General features: G+C 41.1%; 1 protein-coding gene across 2 annotated transcripts; it reads right to left on the bottom strand.

The window, feature by feature from the left end:
* Nucleotides 1-4,604: 4,604 nt before the first annotated feature.
* On the bottom strand, nt 4,605-10,266 carry LOC139371869 (lysM and putative peptidoglycan-binding domain-containing protein 4-like). 2 transcript variants are annotated; one of them, XM_071111966.1, is made up of 3 exons: nt 10,111-10,266; nt 7,357-7,635; nt 4,605-6,645 (listed from the first exon to the last, which is right to left on the bottom strand). In XM_071111966.1, exons 2-3 carry the CDS (start codon nt 7,621-7,623, stop codon nt 6,064-6,066), a joined length of 849 nt encoding a protein of 282 aa, XP_070968067.1. In that variant the 5' UTR covers nt 7,624-7,635; nt 10,111-10,266; the 3' UTR covers nt 4,605-6,063. The 2 variants fall into 2 exon arrangements, with proteins under 2 accessions (XP_070968067.1, XP_070968068.1); XM_071111967.1 differs by having other exon boundaries at nt 7,357-7,632; nt 10,111-10,229.
* Nucleotides 10,267-24,550: the final 14,284 nt, after the last annotated feature.

The following is a 24,550-nucleotide window of genomic DNA, read 5'->3' as shown; positions in this document are numbered from 1 at the left end:
AAACAGAAAAACCGAAACAGTCCCGAATGGTGAAAAACACTGAAACGGCTCTGGCGCAGGACGTGGACCCCACTCCACCATAGTTTTGGCCCACTTAAGTGGCGCCTTTGGAGCGGCGCCCCCAGTCTGACCTTGGACTGGGGACCCTTGCAGCGGGCCCCGAATAGACGGGAGATTCCGGCAGCGCGGGACAGGTGGGAGACTCCAGCAGCGCCGGAGTGAAGGGCAACTCCGGCAGCTCCTGACTGACGGGCAGCTCTGGCAGCTCCTGACTGACGGGCGGCTCTGGCATCCATGGTATTTTGGCCATGTTCCACAAACCCCCAAGGTTTTATTTATTTTATTTTACCTTTATTTAACTAGGCAAGTCAGTTAAGAACAAATTCTTATTTTCAATGACGGCCTAGGAACAGTGGGTTAACTGCCTGTTCAGGGGCAGAACGACAGATTTGTACCTTGTCAGCTCGGGGATTTGAACTTGCAACCTTTCGGTTACTAGCCCAACACTCTAACCACTAGGCTACCCTGCCGCCCCTATAAATTGGTTACCACCGTAATTAGAGCAGTTAAAATAAATGTTTTGTCATACACGTAGAATACGGGTATATACCACAGCTGTCAGCCAATCAGCATCCAGGGCTCGAACCTCCCATTTTACAATTCAGGTTTGATGATGAATACTATACCTCCAAACGAATGGAAGGAATAACAATGGGCTCCCCATTCGCTCCGAGCTATGCTAACCTTCATGTGGGTCATTTTGAAGAATATTTTAGAATAAAGTCCTCAAGTGGTATCAATATATTGACAAAATGTTTTGCATATGGGGAGGAATGGGAGAAAGGTTGTCAGACTTTATGGCATTACTCAATGACATTGACCCGAATCTCAAATTCACTATTGAATGTGACACTAAACATATTTATTACCTCGATATGTGGATTGAGAAATCAAATAGAACCCTGTTTACAACTCCGTATAGAAAGGAAACTAACAGAAATAATATATTAAAGGGGGACAGCTTCCACCCTGAGCCATTAAAAAGAGGACTTCCAAAAAGCCAGTTTTTTAAAGGGCACCGTATATATTCCACACTTGGAATCGGGTCCAGTATTCAGCTTGAAGTTTGAAGCCATGACTGCTTTAAATCAAAGTGGCATGAGATACAGTATTAAAAAACATGAGTGTATCCCTTGATCCTAGGTCCTGGCAGTGTTGTGCAGACTCAGGACAACTGAGCTTTGGAGAAATAATAAGATTTAAAGAGGAGTCTGTCATTTTTCTCATGATCATGATATTTTCGACAAAGAGGTTCATGAATTTATCACTGCTGAAGTGAAAGCCATCCTCTCTTAGGGAATGCTGTTTTTTGGTTAGCTTTGCGACAGTATCAAAAATAAATTTGGGATTGTTCTCAATCTCCTCAATTAAGTTGGAAAAATAGGATGATTGAGCTGCAGTGAGGGCTGTTCGATACTGCACGGTGCTGTCTTTCCAAGCCAATCAGAAGACTTCCAGATTGGTGTAGCGCCATTCCTGTTCCAATTTTCTGGAAGCTTGCTTCAGGGCTTTGGTATTTTCTGTATACCAGAGAGCTAGTTTTTTATAACAAATGTTTTTTTGTTTTGAGGGGTATTACGCAAGGTTAAATTTAGTTCCTCAGTTAGGTGGTTAACTGACTGTTGTACTCTGTTGTCCTTGGGTAGGTGGAGGGAGTCTGCAAGGGCATCTAGGAATCTTTGGGCTGTCCGAGAATTTATAGCACGACTTTTGATGATCCTTGGTTGGGGTCAGAGCAGATTATTTGTTGCGATTGCAAACGTAATAAAATGGTGGTCCGATAGTCCAAGAATATTAGGAAAAACATTAAGATCCACAATATTTATTCCACGGGACAAAACTAGGTCCAGAGTATGACTGTGACAGTGAGTAGGTCCGGAGACATGTTGGACCAAACCCACTGAGTCGATGATGGCTCCGAAAGCCTTTTGGAGTGGGTCTGTGGACTTTTCCATGTGAATATTAAAGTCACTAAAAATGTGAATATTATCTGCCATGACTACAAGGTCCGATGGGAAATCAGGGAACTCAGCGAGGAACACTGTATACTGGCCCAGTAGGCCTGTAAACAGTAGCTATAAAAAAAGTGATTGAGTAGGCTGAAAAGATTTCATGACTAGAAGCTCAAAAGATAAAAACACAGTCATTTTTTTTGTTGTAAATTTACACTTGGTATCGTAAATGTTAGCAACACCTCCGCATTTGTGGGATGCACACGAGATATGGTTACTAGTGTAACCAGGAGGAGAGGCCTCATTTGACACAGTAAATTCATCAGGCTTAAGCCATGTTTCAGTCAGACCAATCACATCAAGATTGTGATCAGTGATTAGTTCATTGACTATAACTGCCTTGGAAGTGAGGGATCTAACATTAAGTAGCCCTATTTTTAGATGTGAGATATCACAATCTCCTTCAATAATGACAGGAATGGAGGAGGTCTTTATTCCAGTGAGATTGCTAAGGCGAACACCGCCATGTTAAGTTTTGCCGAAACCTATTTCAAGGCACAGACACGGTCTCAACGTGGATAGCTGAGCTGACTACACTGACTGTGCTAGTGGCAGACTCCACTAAGCTGGCAGGCTGGCTAACAGCCTGCTGCTTGGCCTGCACCCTATCTCATTGTGGAGCTAGAGGAGTTAGAGCTCTATCTATGTTCATAGATAAAATGAGAGCACCCCTCCTCAGTAGGCCAGGCTTGGTCCTGTTTGTGGGCGAGTCCCAGAAAGGCCAATTATCTACAAATGCTATCTTTTGGGAGGGAAAGAAAACAGTTATCAACCAGCGATTGAGTTGATAGCTGTAGAGGACTATCTAGAAAATAGGTTTCTAAGAATTCACTACTCTCCACAATGTGTGAATGAAGCTTTTAAATTTGTATTTGGGAAAATACAAGATGAACTTCTACAAAAAAAGACCCACTAGAGCTAAAGAACACTGTAATGTTCACCACCACATATACTTTGAACTCGCGCAAAGTGGGAGATGATGTCAAGAAACACTGGCATGTTTTATCATCGGACCCAGCATTGCCAGCTGAATTTAAAAATCCACCACTTATTGTATATAGGAGAGAAAATGTGCACGATAAATTGGTCCATGCCAACTGCCAGCCACAAAAGAAAAATAACCAGGCTCTTTTACACCCTCTTCCGAATGGTAGCTATTGTGCAGAGTGCACCAATATGATGAAGTGTGAATATTTCTGCCACCCACATACAAGAAAACGGTTCCACATAAATTACATTATTACATGCTCCACCACCTATGTTATCTACATGATTAAATGTCCATGTGGGCTGTGTTATGTAGGTAAACCTCTCATTCTTTCAAACAATGAATTAGTGAAGATAAAAGTTAAATCAGGAGAAACGACAGGGATTATCCAGTCACAGTACATGATTTCTACCTTTAGAAATATGGTTATATTAAAATAAAATATGATCATAGTGGAGAAATAAACAATAACAAAATGCCCAATAATATAGCCCAAATATTGTTCCTGTATTAAAAATACAATGCAAAACATGACAGGCAATACATTTGACTGTGAATAATGCAACCATTCCCTATTAACAGGGATTGAAGGCGGCACACACAAACTGAATGAAATACAACACTCATATAGAACTGAAGCACTATTGTGCTTTTGTGTTAACCTCAGCCAGGATAGGGCATAAAGTAAATACATTAAGGTATGGACCATTTTAAAAACCTCAAATATATTACCTGCTTTTTAAATGTATTAAACTGATGGGCTATAAAAACAGCATGGTGTAGTGAAAGATAAATTGCTTCTGGCCTTTTACAAACTATACTGAACAAATGTATAAACGCAACATGCAACAACTTTACTGAGTTACAGTTCATTAAAGGAAATCAGTCAATTGAAATAAATTCATTAGGCCCTAATCTTTGGATTTCACATGAATGGGCATGGGCGCTGTAATGGATGGGTCTGGGAGGGCATAGGCCCAACCACTGGGAAGCCAGGCCGAGCCAGTCAGAATTAGTTTTTCCCCACAAAAGGGCTTTATTACAGACATAATCACTCCTCAGTTTCATCAGCTGTCCGGTCTCAGACGATCTCGCAAGTGAAGAAGGCAGATGTGGAGGTCCGGGGCTGGCATGGTTACACGTGGTCTGCGGTTGAGACCAGTTGGACTAATGACAAATTCTCCAAAACGTCAATGGAGGTGGTTTATGGTAGAGAAATGAACATTCAATTCTCTGGCAACAGCTTTGGTGGACATTCCTGCAGTCAGCATGCCAATTGCATGCTCCCTCAACTTGAGACATCTGTGTCAATGTGTGACAAAACTGCACATTTTAGTGTGGCCTTTTATTGTCCACAGCACAAGGTGCAACTGTGAAATCATGCTGTTTTTATTTATTTTATTTAACTAGGCAAGTCAGTGTTTAATCAGCTTCTTGATATACCACAACTGTCAGAGGGATGGATTATCTTGGCAAAGGAGAAATGCTCACTAACATGGATGTAAACAAATTTGTGCACAACATTTTAGAGACATAAGCTTTCGTGTGTACGGAACATTTCTGGGATTTTTTATTTCAGCTCATGAAGCATGGGACCAAAACTTTACATGTTGCGTTATATATTATACACACACATATACACACACTTCTCAGTTACAACTAACAGTTCAAACTTCGACCTGCAACAAATAGTTTCATTGTGTCACTGCTCACTGGTCCTGTGCCTTACATACTGTAGGCTATGCTTGCAAATAATAATTGTTAACCAATTTAAAAAGTAATGGAGAAAATACTGAAAAGGGTCAGATTGATAAAAGACTACCAACATGTTTCAAATGATTCATAATTTGAGCCCTCTTGAATGGTTCATACATTCTCAAAACACTTATGTAACTTTGGAAAATAACACTAATGCTAACTTATAAAAGTTGTTACTGACCGGAGTAATTAATTAATTCACATTATTCTCACTGTTTGTTTTGGATCGAAGGCAATAGGAATATCAGGCTATATTTTTCCAGGAGTAACATTAACTGATTGGCACATAGAGTAAGAGCACTTGATTGAAACGGACCATGGCAGCAGTATTGAAAAAGCTTTGACTGCTTTGCTTTCTGATAGGCCTGGCCTACATCAGTGTAACACACCGCATAGCCTAGTTCACAGACCTGCAAGCGGACATTTTATGCATGCAGGTTTAGTTTTAATTCCTAGTTTAAAGGGATAGTTCGGGGGTTTTGGCAATGAGGCCCTTTACCCATTTCCCCAGAGTCCGATGAATTTGTGGATAACATTTGTATGTACTGTATCTTCGTGCAGTTTGAAGGAAGTTGCTAACTAGCATTAGCACAATATGGGAACAGTAGACTTCCAGGCATTGCGCGAACGCTGGTTAGCATTGACTCACAAAACTACCAAAACATTGCAAGCAAATGCATAAAAATGCTATCCACAAGTACATCTGACCCTGAGGAAGTAGATCAAATCCACAATTATCCCTTTAAAGGACATTTACTGCTCTTAATAAAGCATTGAAACAAAATAAAAACATGTTAGTTCATACACATCTCTGTAAATGGCACTGTTGGCATTGTATCCTTATCATAGAAAAATAAAACATTTTGTACCATTAGTTCAGATTGTCTAAGAAAGTCTGAAACTGAATATCCATATTCAATTGAAGCTGTAATGTCACAAAGCAACCACTTGTGTTAAAATACGTTCAAAAATAATTAGCACAAACAAGAAAGAACAGTTGACTGGATAAGTCAGGCATCTAATAAGGCACACAAAATCGGAAACTATGAAGCCCAATATACGTGGTAAAACACAAAGAAATCCATACTAAAGTAAAAGCTTCAAGCTTGTGTAAAGAAATGTTACACAGCATACTTTGATGACCTTTAAGCAGAACATTATTTAGGGATTCAAAGTGATTGTACTTACGGCTAACATTGGTTGACCAAAGTTAAGCATGAAGTCCATAGACATTGTTTCCCTCAATTAAGTGTTAGGTTTGTTCAGACTGAGAGACACACTCTCTTGGCTGCTAAAAGTGCTCCTAGGGCTATCTGTGCTGAGGCCTGTCCCTGAGCTGTTTGAGGTAGCTACAGCAGCAGGCACTCCAGTATCTTGTGTTTTGATATAAACAACATAAAAGACAGGCAGGATAATGCCTATCAGGAGCATGGCCACCACAGCGTTCCACCACTGGATGCCCCAGTCTGCTCCATAGCTGGTCAGGCGCTGGCCTCTGGAGCCCAACTTTTGTGGCCTTTCTGCAGCCTCTAAAAAAAACTCATCCTGTGCATTTGTGGTTTGGATCAGTCTCTCAATGTCATGGTCCACTTCCTTGAGGTAGTCGGTGTATTCCTGTAGATGTGGCCTACCAGGGAAGCTGGCTGTAAGTTTGCACTGTGGCTGGGGCAGTGGTGTGGCTGAATTTGAGGTTCCTGGATCTGGCACTTTTAGCTCTGTGTTAGCCTCAGTCAATAAGCTGTGTTTCTTCACAGGGATTTTGATTGATTTCAAAGCAAATATATCCTGTTCCTGAATCAGGTTGTTCACTCTCTTTATGTCTGCCACCTGTTGAGAGGAAGACAAGTGTCAATATTGGCATAATGTGAACACACAGTATCAGTAGCCTATGCAGACATGTATGTACAGTGCTTGACGTAGTGTCCTGTAGAGCAGTGGTGGGAAAAGTACCCAACTGCCATGCTTGAGTAAAAGTAAAGATACCTTCATAGAAAATGACTCAAGTAAAAGTGAAAGTCACCCATTAAAATACTACTTGAGTAAAAGTATTTGGTTTTGAAAATACTTAACTATCAAAAGTAAAGTATACATCACTTCCAATTCCTTTTATTAAGCAAACCAGAACCCATTATTTTCTTGTTTTAATTTTATTTACAGATAGCCAGTGGCACACTTTAAAACTCAGACATAATTTACAAACGAAGCCTGTGTGTTGAGTGAGTCCACCAGATCAGAGGCAGGAGGAATGACCAGGGAGGTTCTCTTGATAAGTGCATGAATATGACCATTTTCCTGTCATGCTAAGCATTCAAAATGTAATGAGTACTTTTGGGTGTCAGGGAAAAGGTATAGAGTAAAAAGTACCTTATTTTCATCAGGAATGTAGTGAAGTAAAAGTAGTCAAAAATATAAATAGTCAAGTACAGATACCCCCCAAAAACGACCAAAGTAGTTCTTTAAATATTTGTACTTTACACCACCACTGTACAGTACACTGTACAGTTTGCTGCCAGCAAATACTAGGGCTGCAGGACTTACCTTGCAGCCATATTGCAGAGCAAGTTTGTTGAGGTTGTCCCCAACCAATACATCCCTCTCCAGCAGCATGAGGCTACCGCGTCTGTCCTGTTCCAGCTCCTGCCACCCCCAGGGCCTCAATTCCATCACATTGAACTCTTCTTCCTCTGAAGAGCCAGCAGAGTCATTCTGCTGGCCTTGCCTGAACATGTACACCTGGCCATCTACACTAGCATGGACATCCACTGGGGCCTGGAAGGCGCGGGGAACAGGGTCTCCTCTCCGCATCACAACAAGCTACTTTAGGTGGACAGAAAATACACAAAATTGTTAAGTGTGATAGCTAAGGGTTTTATAATATGTAGCTAGCTATGCAAACTGAATACAAAAAGTACCACTGACATCGTTTCTGTAGGTAGTGAACAGCCAATTAGTCAACTAGTCTAGGGACCATGTAGTCCAGTGGAGGCTCCTCAGAGGAGGAAAGGACAACCATCCTCCTCAGTGAATTTCATAAAAATTTAAATAGTGAAACATTTTAGACAAAACAATAAATATATATATTATGTCACCAAATATATATATATATAAATATATATATATATATTCATATATAAATATATTTATGTCACCAAATAATTGATTAAAACACTCAAAGGGAGATAGTAGTTGAACAAATTAATTTCTTCCAAAATTAAGGAGAAGCAAGAGAGAGATATTTGGTTGTACTTGTTTTTTTACATGAACTTTAACTGAGCTAGTTGAATGCAACTAGCTAGTTTAGCCTAGTCAAACACCCAGCTCAAACAGAGAGGGGTGCTAGCTGACTATGGCTATCCAACACTGGAACTTCCAAGTCAAGGTAAGCTTTTGGTTGTATTAATTTATTGCCACCAGGGCCCGCTAAAGTGCTTTCTGACTGTGTATGAATGTAGCGGGTTGACTAATGCATCAGTTCTAGTAGCTATGTTGACTATGAGGTGACAACAATGTAGGCTGCGTGTAGAGGTTAGCAGTCATGATATGAAGGTTTGGCTTGGAAAGGTTTTTTCACCTGGTTACAGACAGCTGATGTGTTGTCCACAAGCAAAGAGAAAAAGTGAGAGGAGAGCGTGTAGATAGTTTCGAGAAATAATTATATATACACAATGAGCAAAGTGATCATGCAGCTATGAAAGTGGACTGTGTTTGTGTGTAATCAGGGGTGTATTCATTCCACCGATTCTGTTAAAACTTTTCTTAAACGGAACAAAATGGAAAGAAACGCGGATAAACATACATGAATTTGTCCAATAAAAACTCTAATTTGCAATTGTTGGACTAATGACTACACCCTAGATCAGCTAGATGCAGGCAAGAGTGTGCAAGGCGGTATTGAATGTGTCACTCACTGTCTGTCACTTTGATTTCTTAAAATTCTCTCGACCTGTGCACCTATGTTGTAAACTTTCCTTCATAGGCTAGGTTGTAGAAACGTCATGATGGGTATAGGGAAAATTGGAGTATCATGTAGTAGCCTAAACCTATTGATGTTACATTGAGCTGGGTGAATGGAATATGAATAATAGTCATCCAATATGCTGTAATAGAAATAAGGCAATGCTCATAAAAATAAATGTATCCTCCCTCGTCTTAAACGGCACCGACTGCCACTGATGTAGTCTCATTAATCAGGCTATATTACACAATTAATTGGTATATACAGCCTGACACTAATGCCTGCAAAATCATGCAAATGTTACTTACTGTTGTTGAATGAAATTACATTTAAACTTACTCTACCGGCTGTCTGTCCTTCAGCTGCTCGAAATTTGAGACAAAATATCCATTGGAAAGTATTGTTTACCCTACTTTGTAGAGAGCTGCTAAGTATATGGTTAGGTACAAAAGTAAAACAAATTTTACATTGGACATTTGGTTTTATTGAACCAAGCATGCCATGACAATGAAAATGGTATATTCTGAATCTGGGGAGGATAGAGAACAATCAACAAATTTGCGTGCGAATTTTCCATTTTTTTATTCCGATTTCAATCTCTGATTGTTCTCTATCCTCCCCTGATTCAGAACACACAATTTTCATTGTCATGGCATGATTGGTTCAATAGTTATATAAATATCCAATATAAAAATAACTTTACCTCGGTGTGAACTGAGCCACATTAATGGCTCTCTGAAAAGTCGGGTAAACATGTGGATATTTTGTCTCAAATTTCGAGCAGCTGAAGGACAGACAGCCGGTAGAGGAGTGTAAATGTAATTGTATTCAACATCGTCTTGTAAGGAACATTTACACGATTTTACAGGCATTAGTGTTAGGCTGTATATAGCTACCAATTAATTGTGTATAACAGCCTGATTAATCAGACTAGGGGCCATGAACAGCCAGCCCTCATACTAGTCTCAACTAGTCTAGACTCGTTAGCTATGAATGTGACTAGCTAGCTACAGTATATAGCAACAGGACATACACAAAGTGGCATTCAACTATTAAAAGAGATAACTATACCTACCATAAAACGACAGGACGAACAAAATAACCAGCAAGCTATTTAGCTACGTGGTAACGTTAACAGCTGCCAGTAGCTAGCTAAACGGCCGAATATATTTTTGACGTTGCATGCTTGCTTCACTCACTCACTCACTGACGTAACTAACATTCGAGCTAACGTTAAACTCTAGTTTATTAATCGATCTTAAAATAAAATTGACAAAATACGTGAACCCATATCACATCATATTACCAAGTTAATAAGGTTTGAGCTTGCAACTCACCCGGGTTTAAAGTAACTCATCTAGTTTTCACATAGTGTCAAATTCCCACAAAGCTGCCAGATCTGACACACGGCTCAGACAACCATGATGCCTGTGGATCGAGGTACTGATTCAGAATCAGATATTTGATCATTCCTCTACGGAGAACCTTATTTTGGGGGTAAAGAAATCGGATCCTAGGTCTGTGGTACGCAAACCCAGTGGCAGTGTAGCAGGGTATATTGACAAAAATATGCACCAATCAAAAGATAGATTTCACCAACGTTGACCATTAGGGTGAAGATACTGCGCCAATGCCCACACATATTTGAAAATGTATCTGGGAAGGAAATCTCAGCAGAATGCTGCATGTATGACGTGAAGCCACCAATATAAAGCACAGGAAGCCACTAGCCAACTCAGGGTTTCCCAAGCTTAGTCCTGGGGCACCCCTATGGGTGCACGTTTCGGGTTTTTCGCCCTAGCACTACACAGCTGAACCAAATAACCAACTCATCATCAAGCTTTTATTATTTGAATCATCTATGTAGTGCTGAGCGCATGCTGCAGCACCGGAGAGGTTTTAATTTATATACAGGCTATTGTTGAAAAAGAGGATAGTCTAAGTTTGAAAGTGCTAAAATTGTCTATAAACTATAAAAATAAAAAAAAATAAAAGAAAGTACAACAGAACCAGTTACAACTGAAGTATCTGATCATCAATGAATTAGAGAAAAAGCCATTTAACAGAGCAGCTGAGGCCTACAGTATATGCACTTGTAACTTTTTTAAATTCCAGAAACAATCATTTTCTTAGTTATACATTTTTTTTCCATTATATTGTTTTTATTTTAATAGATGAGTGTTGACTGTGATTAGGGAATGAGAATATAAGAGGATCTGCTAGGCTAAACTAACAAACTAGGCATGCATAGCTCACTCCAAACTTGTGTTTCTACAAGTGAATTCAAAGGCACTCTACAGTAGAATGTAATACAGCCTAAATGTAAAATGTATAGGCATGTTGTTGAAGTGTCACTCCGGCGCTCGACTTTGCCGTCTACTAACCACCGGTCCTGGCAACCCACATTAAGCACACCTGCTCCCCATCTTTAAGCACACCTGTACTTCATTACCACTCTGATTACTCTCCCTTCATATAGCCCTCAGTAAGTATCATTCAGTATACATTTCTCATGTTCAGTATGCTTTTCATGTCTGTTATTTTGTCTAGTTTCATTGTTAAACTCTGCTTCTTGACTCCCTGTGTCTATGTTATAGATTACTGCCTCAGAAATTATGGCAGCAGAAGATTTCACCATCTTCCAGACTGTCGAGAAACACGGTCATCTACACCAACACCATGACCAGCTGGCTCTACTGGGTATGACCAGGAAGGAGGTTCTCGCCTATCAGACGGGAGCCCCCACCAAGAGGTCCAGGTTGCCACTGTCATTTCCCTGCTGACCGGATGGGCGTTGGAGTGGGCTACGGCCGTCAGAGAGAGGAAAAGCTGGATTCCTATGAGAGGTTCATGGCTCTGTTCAGGGCGATCTTCGAGGGCAGAGAGGGAGATGAGTGACTTTTCCAACTTCAGCAGGGTGCCAAGACCGCTGCGCTCCCTCACCTTTCAGACTGTGGCAGCCTCCAGCAGAATAAATGCGCCAGTGCACCCCACACTATTCTGCAGTGGACTACGCAAAGCGGTCCAGACAGAGCTGGCATGTCAGGATGACTACAAATCCTTGGACTCTCATCGCAATGGCCAGCCCTCTGGATAACCTTCTTCAGCAGCGCCGGTGTCCAACTTGCCACTCACCTCCCCTCCCTCCTTTGGCTGCCCTGAAGCAGAGCCTGACCCCATGGAGGTAGGGATCACACACCTCTCCGTGGCAGAGCGGCTTCACCAGAGACAGCTGAGGCTTTGTCCCTATTGCAGCCAGGAGGAGCACCAGCTTCAGTGGTGTCCGGTGCAGCCCAACCGGGGGTCCACTAGAGCAGAGGGGCAGCCCTGTGACCTTCTGTTTCCCAGGGTAGTCATGAGAATTCTGTTATCATTGTTCTCCGCGAAAACCTTTCTGGTTCCCATTTCTCTGGCTAGCTGTCCCTCAAGTGTTGTTTCTACAGCTTTAGTGCTCCGGTGCCGTGGGGAACTTTATCGACCAGGCCCTTGCCACCTTGCCTCCTCCCTAAACTTAACATCATACCGCTCTCCTTTTCCTGTCCAAGTCCTGGATATGCAACCATTGGAATCCGTCACAGCACCACTCACCCTCACCGTGGGACCCAACCACCAGGAAATCCTTCCCTTCCTCATCACTGCACCCATACACAAAGTCGGCCTCCCGTGGCTCCAACTTCATAACCCCACCATCTCCTGGTCAAAGATGAGACTCACCAGAGGTCCTGCTTTCCCACACCCTGTGGTTCCACGGCAGTGAGTGTCCTCCAGCCAATCAATCGGTCCTTCCGTATCGTTGGCCCCGTGTTTTGGGGCGGTGATGTGGATATCTGCCAGGCTCGGGAGATGGAACCCGGTCCTGCCACCTGCCCTCCAGAGCGCATCTACATCCCCACGGGGGTGAGAATTTGGCTGTTTCATGACTCCCTGCGTACAAGTTACATAATGCTGTTGATGTGTTGAAATGCTTCACAATATTTCTTCAATGGCAGGCTAAAGCTTTGAAATAATAATATAGCCTAAATTAATTTGTTCCTTCCAAGGCTACCTGGCATGCTCCTGACTGGTATACAGTTAGTATGTTTAAAAGCCTGTTGAAATGTTGAACATCAATTGATAGTGACAGAATCACACATTACTTCCCAAGCAAAGTCTTTTTTTTTTTTTTTTTTTGTCTCGTCGGCTATAGAAGGTTGTGGTGCAGACTCTGAATGTCATAGACAAACCAAAGAGATCCCATATTTATCGGAGTCACATCTGTCCCTGGCATTTTACGTCATCTTTATGGCAGAAAGCATTGTGGACTAAAGCATCTTTATAGATCACTTTATTCAGGTAACATGTTTTAAGTTAATAAGGGGTAGGTCTATGCTTTTAGCCATTTTCTTTAACAAAAGCCACAATACCCTCACGCACATGTAGCCAGGTGGTAAAAGCACATAGCTGTATTCATTTATATCCACTAGATGGAACTGTCCCTTTAAGAGATTCATAAATGAGTTGTGCAAGTGGTTATGTGATTGTGCATGCCTAGTGTGAGAGCAAGCAGTTACACTGGAGAGCTGTTGAAATTCATTGTGGGTCCAACGTTACTTTAAATGGGTAAGTAATACTTTTTATCTTTACTCTTGTACCGGAATATATAATTTTGCATAACCTGCAATGTATAAGAGTTTTTGTAATTTATGCCAGATGGTCATGTTATCCTTTGGATACTTTCAGATTGAAATTAGGATGTTAGCTTCTTGCTAGCTGAATACCAGTGCTCTCAGAACCACATTGTGGAGTTGATGATAACATTATTTGAAGCGAGAGTAATTGTCAGAATTACATTTTGTTTTGTGTAAAGCTTCAGTGTGTTCTATTTTGTTTCATTTTTTGAATTGTAACTGATCTGTTATGCCATTTCTCCCAGTGCTGTATGGGTGAGATGAGGATCTACTATTCCATGTGGGGTTAGGGTATCATGTTGACAGTGCGTTTTGTAAGTATTCCTAATGTTTCATGGCAATGTGTTTTGATGCACAATGTCATTTTGTTTATGGACATCTTCTACCCAGATATTTGAAATGTTAGAAAGTCCATTCTAACTGGGAACATTGGTTGGTGTATTTTCTTGTTTTTCTATAGAAAGCAGACCCACTACTGTCTATGTATTTCACTTTGTACTTATTGTACTGTTTTTATGCACCTTAGTAACAGATTTATTTCACTTGATTGTGATTTAGACTCAACCTTCCTTTATGGTGACTTCACCTTCTGGTGATTTCCATTCTACATGATCATATCTTAAATTTAAGCTTTGACAGAATAAACAACCCAAAATTAGTTTGTCCTGTGCTGGGTTTACTTCTGCCAGGCTACACACACCCTAAATTTGAGCCCTGGTTTTAACTTAACACACCAAGCCCTTCATTCACTGACACGGATATATTTAAGGAGTGCATAGTGACTAAAGGAATTGGCTGACAAAATCTATGGATAGTATACTATAATTCAGTCTATCAAACAGGTAGGCCTACCTCTTTCTTGAAAAGGCTCCAACACAAAACCCTCTTGCAGTGGTGTAAGTTGTTTTGTATCTGTACTTTATTTATATTTTTGCCAACTTTTACTCTACTACATTTTGTAAAGAAAATGGCATTTTTACTCCACACATTTTCCCTGACACCTAAAAGTACTTGTTACATTTAGGTGTCAATTCTGTCCTGAGCATTCTATCAATATAACGCTTTGTCATCCATACTGCCTCTTACCTGGCGTACTCACAAAACACAAATACTGTTTGTAAATTATATCTGAGTGTTGGAGTGTCCCCTTGTCTGTCCGTAATTAAAAATAATACAAAAATCATGCCGTTTGGTTGGCTTAATGAAAGGAATTTGATGTATAGCTTTTACTTTGTATTTTTACTTAAGTATGACACGTACATTTTCTACCACTGTACTTAAGGACATTTAAAACCAGATCCTTTAGACTTAAGTATTTTACTGGGTAACTTTCACTTGAGTCATTTTCTGTTAAGGAATCTTTTACTCAAGTATGACAATTGAGTACTTTTTCCACCACTGCCCTCTTGTTAGTAGTCTAATTAAAATGAAGACAGTTTAAATGAATTAGGGCTTCTCGAATTAGCCTACTTTCAGTACCCCATCCGCTGACCAATTGCACGACTGCCGCTTCATAGTAATCTAAATTACTCAAGTATAGCTTATTGTGAGGTCAATAACTCGCATATATGGTATAGCTTCATTATGGGTAACAAAACATATTTTTATTAAAATTATGGCAGTAGCAAGCTTACCTCTGGTCCTCCATCTTTGCGCTCTCCCTCTAAGGCTATTTTTGGCTGTCGTTAAGGGGGCTCTTGTGTCAAACGGCCGTTTGTTTGCAATTTTAACCTGTTAAAACCAGTGCTCGGTCAAAAAAAAAAAAAGTAACAGTCATTATCTGGTGTGGCCACCAGCTGCATTAAGTACCCTCCGATCCAACAGGTCGCAGACGTGCTCAATGGGATTGAGATCTGGGCTCTTTGCTGGCCATGGCAGAACACTGACATTCCTGTCTTGCAGGAAATCACGCACAGAACGAGCAGTATGGCTGGAGGCTTTGTCATGCTGGAGGGTCATGTCAGGATGAGCCTGCAATAAGGGTACCACATGAGGGGGGAGGATGTCTTCCCTGTAACGCACAGAGTTGAGATTGCTTGCAATGACAGCAAGCTCAGTCCGATGATGCTGTGACACACCGCCCCAGACCATGTAGGACCCTCCACCTCCAAATCGATCCCGCTCCAGAGTACAGGCCACGGTGTAACACTCATTCCTTTGACGATAAACCCGAATCCAACCATCACCCCTGGTGAGACAAAACCGCGACTCGTCAGTGAAGAGCACTTTTTTCCAGTCCTGTCTGGTCCAGCGACGGTGGGTTTGTTGTTGCCGGTGATGTCTGGTGAGAACCTGCCTTACAACAGGCCTACAAGCCCTCAGTCCAGCCTCTCTCAGCCTATTGTGGACAGTCTGAGCACTGATGGAGGGATTGTGCATTCCTGGTGTAACTTGGGCAGTTGTTGTGCCATCCTGTACCTGTCCCGCAGGTGTGATGTTCGGATGTACCAATCCTGTGCAGATGTTGTTACACGTGGTCTGCCGCTGCGAGGACGATCAGGTGTCTCACAGTATTGACATTGCAATTTATTGCCCTGGCCACATCTGCAGTCCTCATGCCACCTTGCAACACCCCTAAGGCATGTTCACGCAGATGAGCAGGGCATCTTCCTTTTGGTGTTTTTAAGAGTCAGTAGAAAGGCCTCTTTAGTGTTCTAAGTTTTCATAACTGTGACCTTAATTGCCTACCATCTGTAAGCTGTTAGTGTCTTAACGAACGTTCCACAGGTGCATGTTCATTAATTGTTTATGGTTCATTGACCACCCGTGGGAAACGGTGTTTAAACCCTTTACAATGAAGATCTGTGAAGTTATTTGGATTTTAATGAATTATCTTTGAAAGACAGGGTCCTGAGAAAGGGATGTTTCTCTTTTTGCTCAGTTTATGTATAAATTTCCACATTGATGCCATGCAATTCAGAACAATGTTAACTTGAATCTGTTTTCAGTCAACATTTTTACAATGATGGAATGGGTCTACATTTAGTTATTTCGTTTCTGTAAGCTGTTTAACAAACTATTACGGACTAACATTGGACTTGACTCCATGTAGTACATAAAAGACCGTAAATATACAAACTTGAAGCAACCACATATTTAGCCATGGAGCACATTCTGATTGGCCAGTGAGGGGCCAAGCCTCAAACCACCAACTGGTTTATTCATCAAAACCCAGCCCTTTCCTCCACTACCAGCAGTGCTTTCATAATTTTGGCTGTGAAATAGAAAAAAATATTGTTGACATTCCCATGAACCTACCACCAGCACTTAGATTTACCATTGCATTAGGTTTGTTAATCGATGACAAATTACATAACCCTCCCCTGGACTAAATTTTAGAAATACTAAACCCTCCCCCTAACTGAAATTGAAAAAGCATGACCCTCCCCCGATTTCCTCCAGGTAACAAATGTGTACATTTCGATCACTCAATTAGGCAGGTAAATTAGGACAAGGGAAAGAAAGTATAGCTAGCCTAAAACATTTATTTTTTTAAACCCGAGATGGTAAATTAATAACGCTAGTGTGTAACCAGAATACAGAAAGTGGCACCAATCTTTGGATTGGTGGATACATCTCATTATTGTAATATTCTATAAAATATTCAATGAAGGTTGTTGTTGTTGTATTCAATGGAGAGATGTTATGTTATGAATATGCATAGCCATCTCGAGTCAACTGTGATATAAAGTGTTTTTTCTCAAAGTTGCCAGGATGTCACGTGTCCTACTTATATCCGTGCACTCTTAAGAACTTCAAATCAAAGTTTATTTGTCACGTGCGCCGAATACAACAGGTGTAAACCTTACAGTGAAATGCTTACTTACAGGCTCTAACCAATGGTGTCAAAAAAAGGTGTATGTGTAGGTAAGTAAAGAAATAAATAAAATAACAGTCTATGACTGGACTGACTTGACAATTTTTAGGGCCTTCCTCTGACACTGCCTGGTGTGGAGGTCCTGGATGGCAGGCAGCTTTGCCCCAGTGATGTACTGTGTCGGAGGCCGAGCAATTGCCGTACCAGGCAGTGATGCTCTCGATGTTGCAGCTGTAGAACCTTTTGAGGATCTCAGGACCCATCCCAAATCTTCCTGAGGGGGAATAGGCTTTGTCGTGCCCTCTTCACGACTGTCTTGGTATGTTTGGACCAATCTAGTTTGTTGTTGATGTGGACACGAAGGAATTTAGATTTAACTTAAGCATTACGAAAATGATTTTAGATCAAATAAATCTCCCGTATCAAATAAGCCACAATCTCATTGACCTCCGTAAAAAAACGAATTGCTTGGTGTGCAAAACAACAAAAACATACCACGTGTATTGTTGGGTGTTTATCCGACCTGTTAAAATGTGTGTAATATATATATATACACACACAAGTTCACCTATTTCTAAAACCAAAGTTTCGCACCTGCATTTTACAATAATTTGAATACCTGAATTCACCGAAATCAGTTAACTCCATTCATTATTTGTGAGTATCAGTTAAATGTTTTATGTGGTATAATTCAGTCAATATCTGATGGATTATAAAAATGGCAAAAGTTTGGAATATCTTAATCTATTGTCCAACTGTTGCATTTATAAGAATTGTTTTTAAAACATTTTAACAATTTTGATGACCGTTGCTAAACTTTGATATTCTGGTCGTCCCTCGTTAACACAAAGTCATAATTATGGCTAACTCCCCCCATTTCTAAAATATATCTTAAAATTAGATTTTAAAACTAACCTTAACCCTAACCTTAATACACTGTTAACCTTATGCCTAACCCTAATCTTAAATAAGACCAAAAAGCACATTTTATTTGCAACTTTTGACCTTGTGGCTGTGGAATCTGACTTTGTGGCTATGTTATTTAGTGGAAACCTGATAGTCGTGTTTATTTACAATGAACATTTTCTGCTTAGCCTGCCTATTATGTGGTTATTTAGCTTGTGGAAGGCAGGTCACCCCTTGGTTATAACTAAGGAAACAGCCTAGGGCAGTTAGGGCTATTGAATCCTTGAATTGGAGATAATCCTATAGAAAACAGTATTTGCTAATCAAAATAAAATATAATCTATTATTGGCCCTGTTTTCACTGGGGGACTAATTGGCCCCCCTACTAGCAAACATTAATTGGGCCTCTAGATGGTGGTATTTGACTTTAGAAAGAACATCTGTGGGTTTTTAGAATGGCAGTTTTGTCCACTTGCCAGCATTATGGTTTAACTAGAGCTTAGATTTCTTCATTATTTTTTACAAATATGTCTGAATCAGTCTTCAAAGACTACTGCCTAGGACCAATGGATGCTGAGGGACAGGGTTGAATTACAGTGCATGTCTTAGTCAGGAGATGGATGTGATGAGAATATGCTGTAATCTTCCGTTTGCAATTGATGAAGGTTCTATGGATGATCATAGGGATAGGTTATTTTTTCAGAGTCAAAGATTATTATTGATTTCCAGGCTTGGGTCCATCAGAACTCTTCATGGTGTAAAGAAAGATTTAAATTCAGCCCAAAAAGTTTGCTTTTTTTTTTTAGAAATTAAAAAACACAAATACATTGTAATGTGTATGTTTTAGAGACATGCTGTAGAACTGCATCAAATGTGTTGATGTATGAAGGACCTAATCTGCAGTGGAGAAATTGCTGGAAGAGAGTGATTTTATGAACACGTGTAACAAAAGGAGGAATAAGCCTGTTAAAGAATCACATTCTGCAGCAGAAAAAAAATCATATTGTTTACAGAAGACACGAACAAAGGGAGTATAGGCAGAGTTCATTGGTGTAAACAAGTAGCCTACACTTTGTATGGATGCAGAACTAAGCAAACTGCAGGGGAAAATATAAATTCAAGGAACTGGATTGCAGATCCTTGTCCAGCCATTTAGGTTTTCTAAACCATGACAACGTGTTTATTAGCCTCAGTACAGAACAATATAATTCTAAGCTTTTGGAAAATGACAGTGAAACAGTCTGAAATAAGGAAGAATAACATTCTTAGATATTCAATGAGCCGTTCTATACTTAGAGCATTGATGAATCTATTGGACCAGAATTTCTCCACTCTAAATGACTCCATTTATAAAGGAACATATGAATGAACCAGAACGATGCCCCCACCCACGTGCTTTATTATCTCAGCTATCTTTATAAACACCTCCCACCCCAACCCTGCAATCGGGCATATGTGAATTTTCAACAGCAGATTACTTTGACTGCATGATCTAATGTGTGAACAAGCTGTCAACTGGGTCAACGCTTTTCTCATATTTAACGCCTGAAAATATCTTGCATGTTTGCATTATCCCAATTCCAAGCCACAGCCACAGTTCCTTACAAATATGAAAACATAGATACAATTCTGAGATAATCCTCCTTTGATATCATAATACAACACTGCGTTACGAGCATGCTGGGGACTAAACACTTAGCTAGTAGTAATCATGCATATTTTAGTGTTTTTTTCCCCATATAAAACTCATATCCATCTAACCAGCTGGAGCCCACAAGTCAACTCCAGTTGACCCCTTTAACAGCAAGGCAAGGTAGGCTCAACAGAAAATTTCAGTTAAACTTTTTGTGGGTCTCAAAGCTCATTAATGTCAACCAGTATTTGATTTGGCATGCTGCATGTTTGTTTAAAACTGGCTTGCTCTTCATGCCAGGATTATTGTCCTCATGTCACCTACAGTATGTACTGTTTAGTTTAATGGTCTCCAAAATGCCCTCGTCTGCCAGAGCATCAAACATGATTTCTTGGAAGTGAACTTTGCTCTTTAGTTTATAGTCTCAGCTAACCTTTGCACTCTGAAAAGCTAAAGGAAAAGTAATCTAAATGTTGCCTAAGAGGAATTTATCCTATCATTTACATCACATTCAGATGCAGGGCACAACACTGAACGGTGATCAACGGAGTGGCATAACGTGCTGTGTTTCGGGGCCAGCTTGTCCAACTGACAGGAGGAGAGGAAATAACAGGGTGATGAAGGGATAGACAGAGAGAAATAAATATATACAGAGCCTTCAGAAAATCTTCAGACCCCTTGACTTTTTCCACATTTTGTTACATTACAGCCTTATTCTAAAATTGATTACATTTTTTTTTAATCCTCAGCAATCTACACACAATACCCCATAATGACAAAGTGAAAACAGGTTTTTAGAAATGTTTGCAAATTTATACAAAAAAAACAACCTTATTTACATAAGTATTCAGACCCTTTGCTATGAGACTCGGAATTGAGCTCAGGTGTATCCTGTCTTCATTGATCATCCTTGAGATGTTTCTACAACTTGATTGGACTCTACCTGTGGTAAATTCATTTGAATGGAAAATATTTGGAAAGGGACACTTCTGTCTATGTAAGGTCCCACAGTTGACAGGGCATGTCAGAGCAAAAACCAATCCATGAGGTCTAAGGAATTGTCCATAGAGCTCCGAGACAGGATTGTGTCGAGGCACAGATACCAAAACATTTCTGCAGCATTAAAGGTCCCCAAGAAAAAAGTGGCCTCCAACATTCTTAAATGGAAGAAGTTTGGAACCACCAAGACTCTTCCTTGGGCCGGCCGCCCAGCCAAACTAACCAATCGGGGGAGAAGGGCCTTGGTCAGGAAGGTGACCAAGAACTCGATAGTCACTCTGATAGAGCTCTAGAGTTCCTCTGTGGAGATGGGAGAACCTTCCAGAAGGACAACCATCTCTGCAGCACTCCACCAATCAGGCCTTCATGGTAGAGTGGCCAGACGGAAGCCACTACTCAGTAAAAGGCACATGACAGCCTGTTTGGGGTTTGCCAAAAGGCACCTAAAGACTCTCAGACCATGAGAAATAAGATTCTCTGGTCTGATGAATCCAGGATTGAACTATTTTGCCTGAATGCCAAGTGTCACATCTGGAGGAAACCAGGCACCATCCCTACGGTGAAGCATGGTGGTGGCAGCATCATGCTGTGGGGATGTTTTTCAGCGTCAGGGACTGGGAGACTATTCCGGATGGAAGGCAAAGATGAACGAAGCAAGTACAGTGAGATCCTTGATGATAACCTCCTCCAGAGTGCTCAGGACCTCAGACTGGGGCAAAGGTTCACCTTCCAACAGGACAACGACCTTAAGCACAAAGCCAAGACAACGCAGGAGTGGCTTCAGGACAAGTCTCTGAATGTCCTTGAGTGGCCCAGCCAAAGCCCGAACTTGAATCAAACATCCCTGGAGAGACCTGAAAATAGCAGTGTAGCAACGCTCCCCTTCCAACCTGATAGAGCTTGAGAGGATCTGCAAAGAACAATGGGAGAAACTCTCCAAATACAGGTGTGCCAAGCTTGTAGCGTCATTTCCAAGAAGACTCGAGGCTTTAACCTCTGCCAAAGGTGCTTCAACAACGTACTGAGTAAAGGGTCTGAATACTTATGTGAATGTAATATTTCCTTTTTTCCCCCTTTTTTCCTTCCTTTTTTTGCAAACATTTCTAAAACCTGTTTTTGCTTTGTCATTATCTGGGTTCTGTGTGTAGATTGATGGGGGGGGGACATTTTAATCAATTTTAGAATAAGGCTGTAACTTAGCAAAATGTGGGAAAGGTAAAGGGGTCTGAATACTTTCCGAATGCACTGTAGGTAGAAAGAGGAAGGGGTGTACATTTTGCTTAAAGAACAACAAAAAGGGTCTCACTTTGAATGATTCAGAACAAATATAAAATATTTATTGACATAAGATTGATGTAGGGCACTTATATGAACTCAGCAGCGGTTCATGTTGAAATATGTGTGGTGATGTGCTCTGTTGTTCATATTGTGTTGTTTTTAGCTTTTACACTGTAGCTACATAGTAGGCATCGAAAGGTGTAAATCTGAAGATATCAGTTCACCTTTTGGGGTAGAGCTAAGGTTTTGATTCAAAATATAACTATTACAGCATCGAGGCCCTTCTTCGACTCACCATAATGGCACACTCACTGATTAGATACAATTGGTTTATATTTTTTAAGAGAAATGTTAAAGCTTTCATTCTATGTTTGTTATACATCTAGAGCTTGGTTTGGAGTATAGATGTACAGATCAGTAGATGGCAGTGGTGGCCCTTGTTAGCAGACCAGAGCCCTGGATGGAAGGACAGCGCCTTCTGGATGGAAGTGGGGTGAACAGGTAGTGGCTCGGGTGGTTATTGTGCTTGATGATATTTTTTGCCTTCCTGTGACATCGGGTGTTGTAGGTGTCCTGGAGGGCAGGTAGTTTGCCCACGGTGATGCGTTGTGCAGACTGCACCACCTTCTGGAGAGCCCTGTGGTTGTGGGCGATGCAGTTGCTGTACCAGGCGGTAATACAGCCCGACAGGATGCTCTCAATTGTGCACCTGTAAAGGTTAATGAGGGTTTTCGGTGACATGCCACATTTTTTCAGCCTCCTGAGGTTGAGAGGCGATGTTGCGTCTACTTCACCTCACTGTGTGCGTGGACCATTTCAGTTTGTCGGTGATATGTACACCGAGGAACTTAAAAAGTTCCACATTCTCCACTGCTGTCCCATCAATGTGGATAGGGGGGTGCCCTCTTTGCTGTTTCCTGAAGTCCATGATCATCTCCTTTGTTTGTTGGCATTAAGTGAGAGGTTATTTTCCTGACACCACACTCTGAGGGCCCTCACCTCCTCCCTGTAGGCCGTTTCGTTGTTGTCGGTTAACAAGCCTACCACTGTAGTGTCGTCTGCAAACTTGATGATTGTGTTGGAGGCGTGCATGGCCACGCAGTCATGGGTGAACAGGGAGTACAGGAGATGGCTGAGAACACACCCTTGTGGGGCCAAAGTGTTGAGGATCAGCGGAGTGGAGATGTTGTTTCCTACCTTCACCACCTGGGGGCGGCCCGTCAGGAAGTCAAGGACCCAGTTGCACAGGGCAGGGTTGAGACCCAGGGTCTCAAACTTAATGATGAGTTTGGAGTGTACTATGGTGTTGAATGCTGAGCTGTAGTGAATGAACAGCATGCTTACATAGGTATTCCTCTTGTCCAGATGGGATAGGGCAGTGTGCAGTGTGATGTCGATTGCATCGTCTGTGGACCGATTGGGGCCATAAGCAAATTGAAGTGGGTCTAGGGTGACAGGTAGGGTGGAGGTGATATGGTCCTTGACTAGTCTCTCAATGCACTTCATGATGAAGGAAGTGAGTTCTACAGGGTGATAGTCATTTAGTTCACTTACCTAAGCTTTCTTGGGAACAGGAACAATGGTGGCCATCTTGAAGCAAATGGGGACAGCAGACTGGGATAAGGAGAGATTGAATATGTCCGTAAACACACCAGCCAGCTGGTCTGCGCATACTCTGTGGATGCAGCTAGGGATGCCGTCTGGGTCGGAAACCTTGCGAGGGTTAACAAGTTTAAATGTTTAAATGATTCCTGATCTGAAGGTCTGGTGTTCATCCTAATGGGAGACACTCATTAGAAATGTTTGGGCTTTAATCCTATTCCAAACCTTAACCCTGAACCTAACCATTTAGAATGAATGCCTAAACTTCATGTTTTAACACTATCTAATGGAATGATGCTGAGCAGGAGGAGCAACCTAGGGTGTTAAAACCACTTCAAATTTGATGTTAGGAGCAATGTGGATGAACGTCAGAATCTGTCAAATAAACTTGGCCAATAACTTAACCTTCGCTCTCATTGAAGAGCGCAGTGTGGACGATCTAAAAGGAACTGCCCTCACCTGGCATAAACCAACTCTGAAAACACCCCGTACGGTAAATAGGAAAACCAAATAACAATTGGACACGCAACCTGTGTCAGCTGTGTGGAAACTGTTTAATACTGCTGTGGGCTAAATCAGGATCACACAGTGTTTATTGGTAGTCTTAAACAAATATACTTTGAAACCAAAGTATAGACCTCACACACAAGGATATGGGCTTAAAAAAGAAGGCACCTGTACCATGTCAGATATAGTTGAAATGTATTACATTTTTGAGTTTGCATCCCAATATTATTCTTTATATACATCACAGAAGACTGAGATATAACAAAACCGTTTGACATAGAAACACCAGATTTTCTGCTGTTTTTTTAATGTTTTTTAAATATGAAAAATATGAATAACATTCCATCCGAGGCCACTAGTCATTTGAC

The sequence above is a fragment of the Oncorhynchus clarkii genome, chromosome 2 (assembly GCF_045791955.1).
Source record: "Oncorhynchus clarkii lewisi isolate Uvic-CL-2024 chromosome 2, UVic_Ocla_1.0, whole genome shotgun sequence".
NCBI lineage: Eukaryota > Metazoa > Chordata > Actinopteri > Salmoniformes > Salmonidae > Oncorhynchus > Oncorhynchus clarkii.
Note: the sequence above shows the minus strand (reverse complement) of the source record. Positions and strands in the feature narration are given on the sequence as shown.

Bases quoted from the DNA above. Each gene is read 5' to 3' on its own strand.
- LOC139371869 (XM_071111966.1), bottom strand. From the start codon at position 7,623: ATGCGGAGAGGAGACCCTGTTCCCCGCGCCTTCCAGGCCCCAGTGGAT. The intron at 6,646-7,356 runs GTAAGTCCTGCA...TCCTCTCAACAG, and splicing joins CTCTGCAATATGGCTGCAAG to GTGGCAGACATAAAGAGAGT.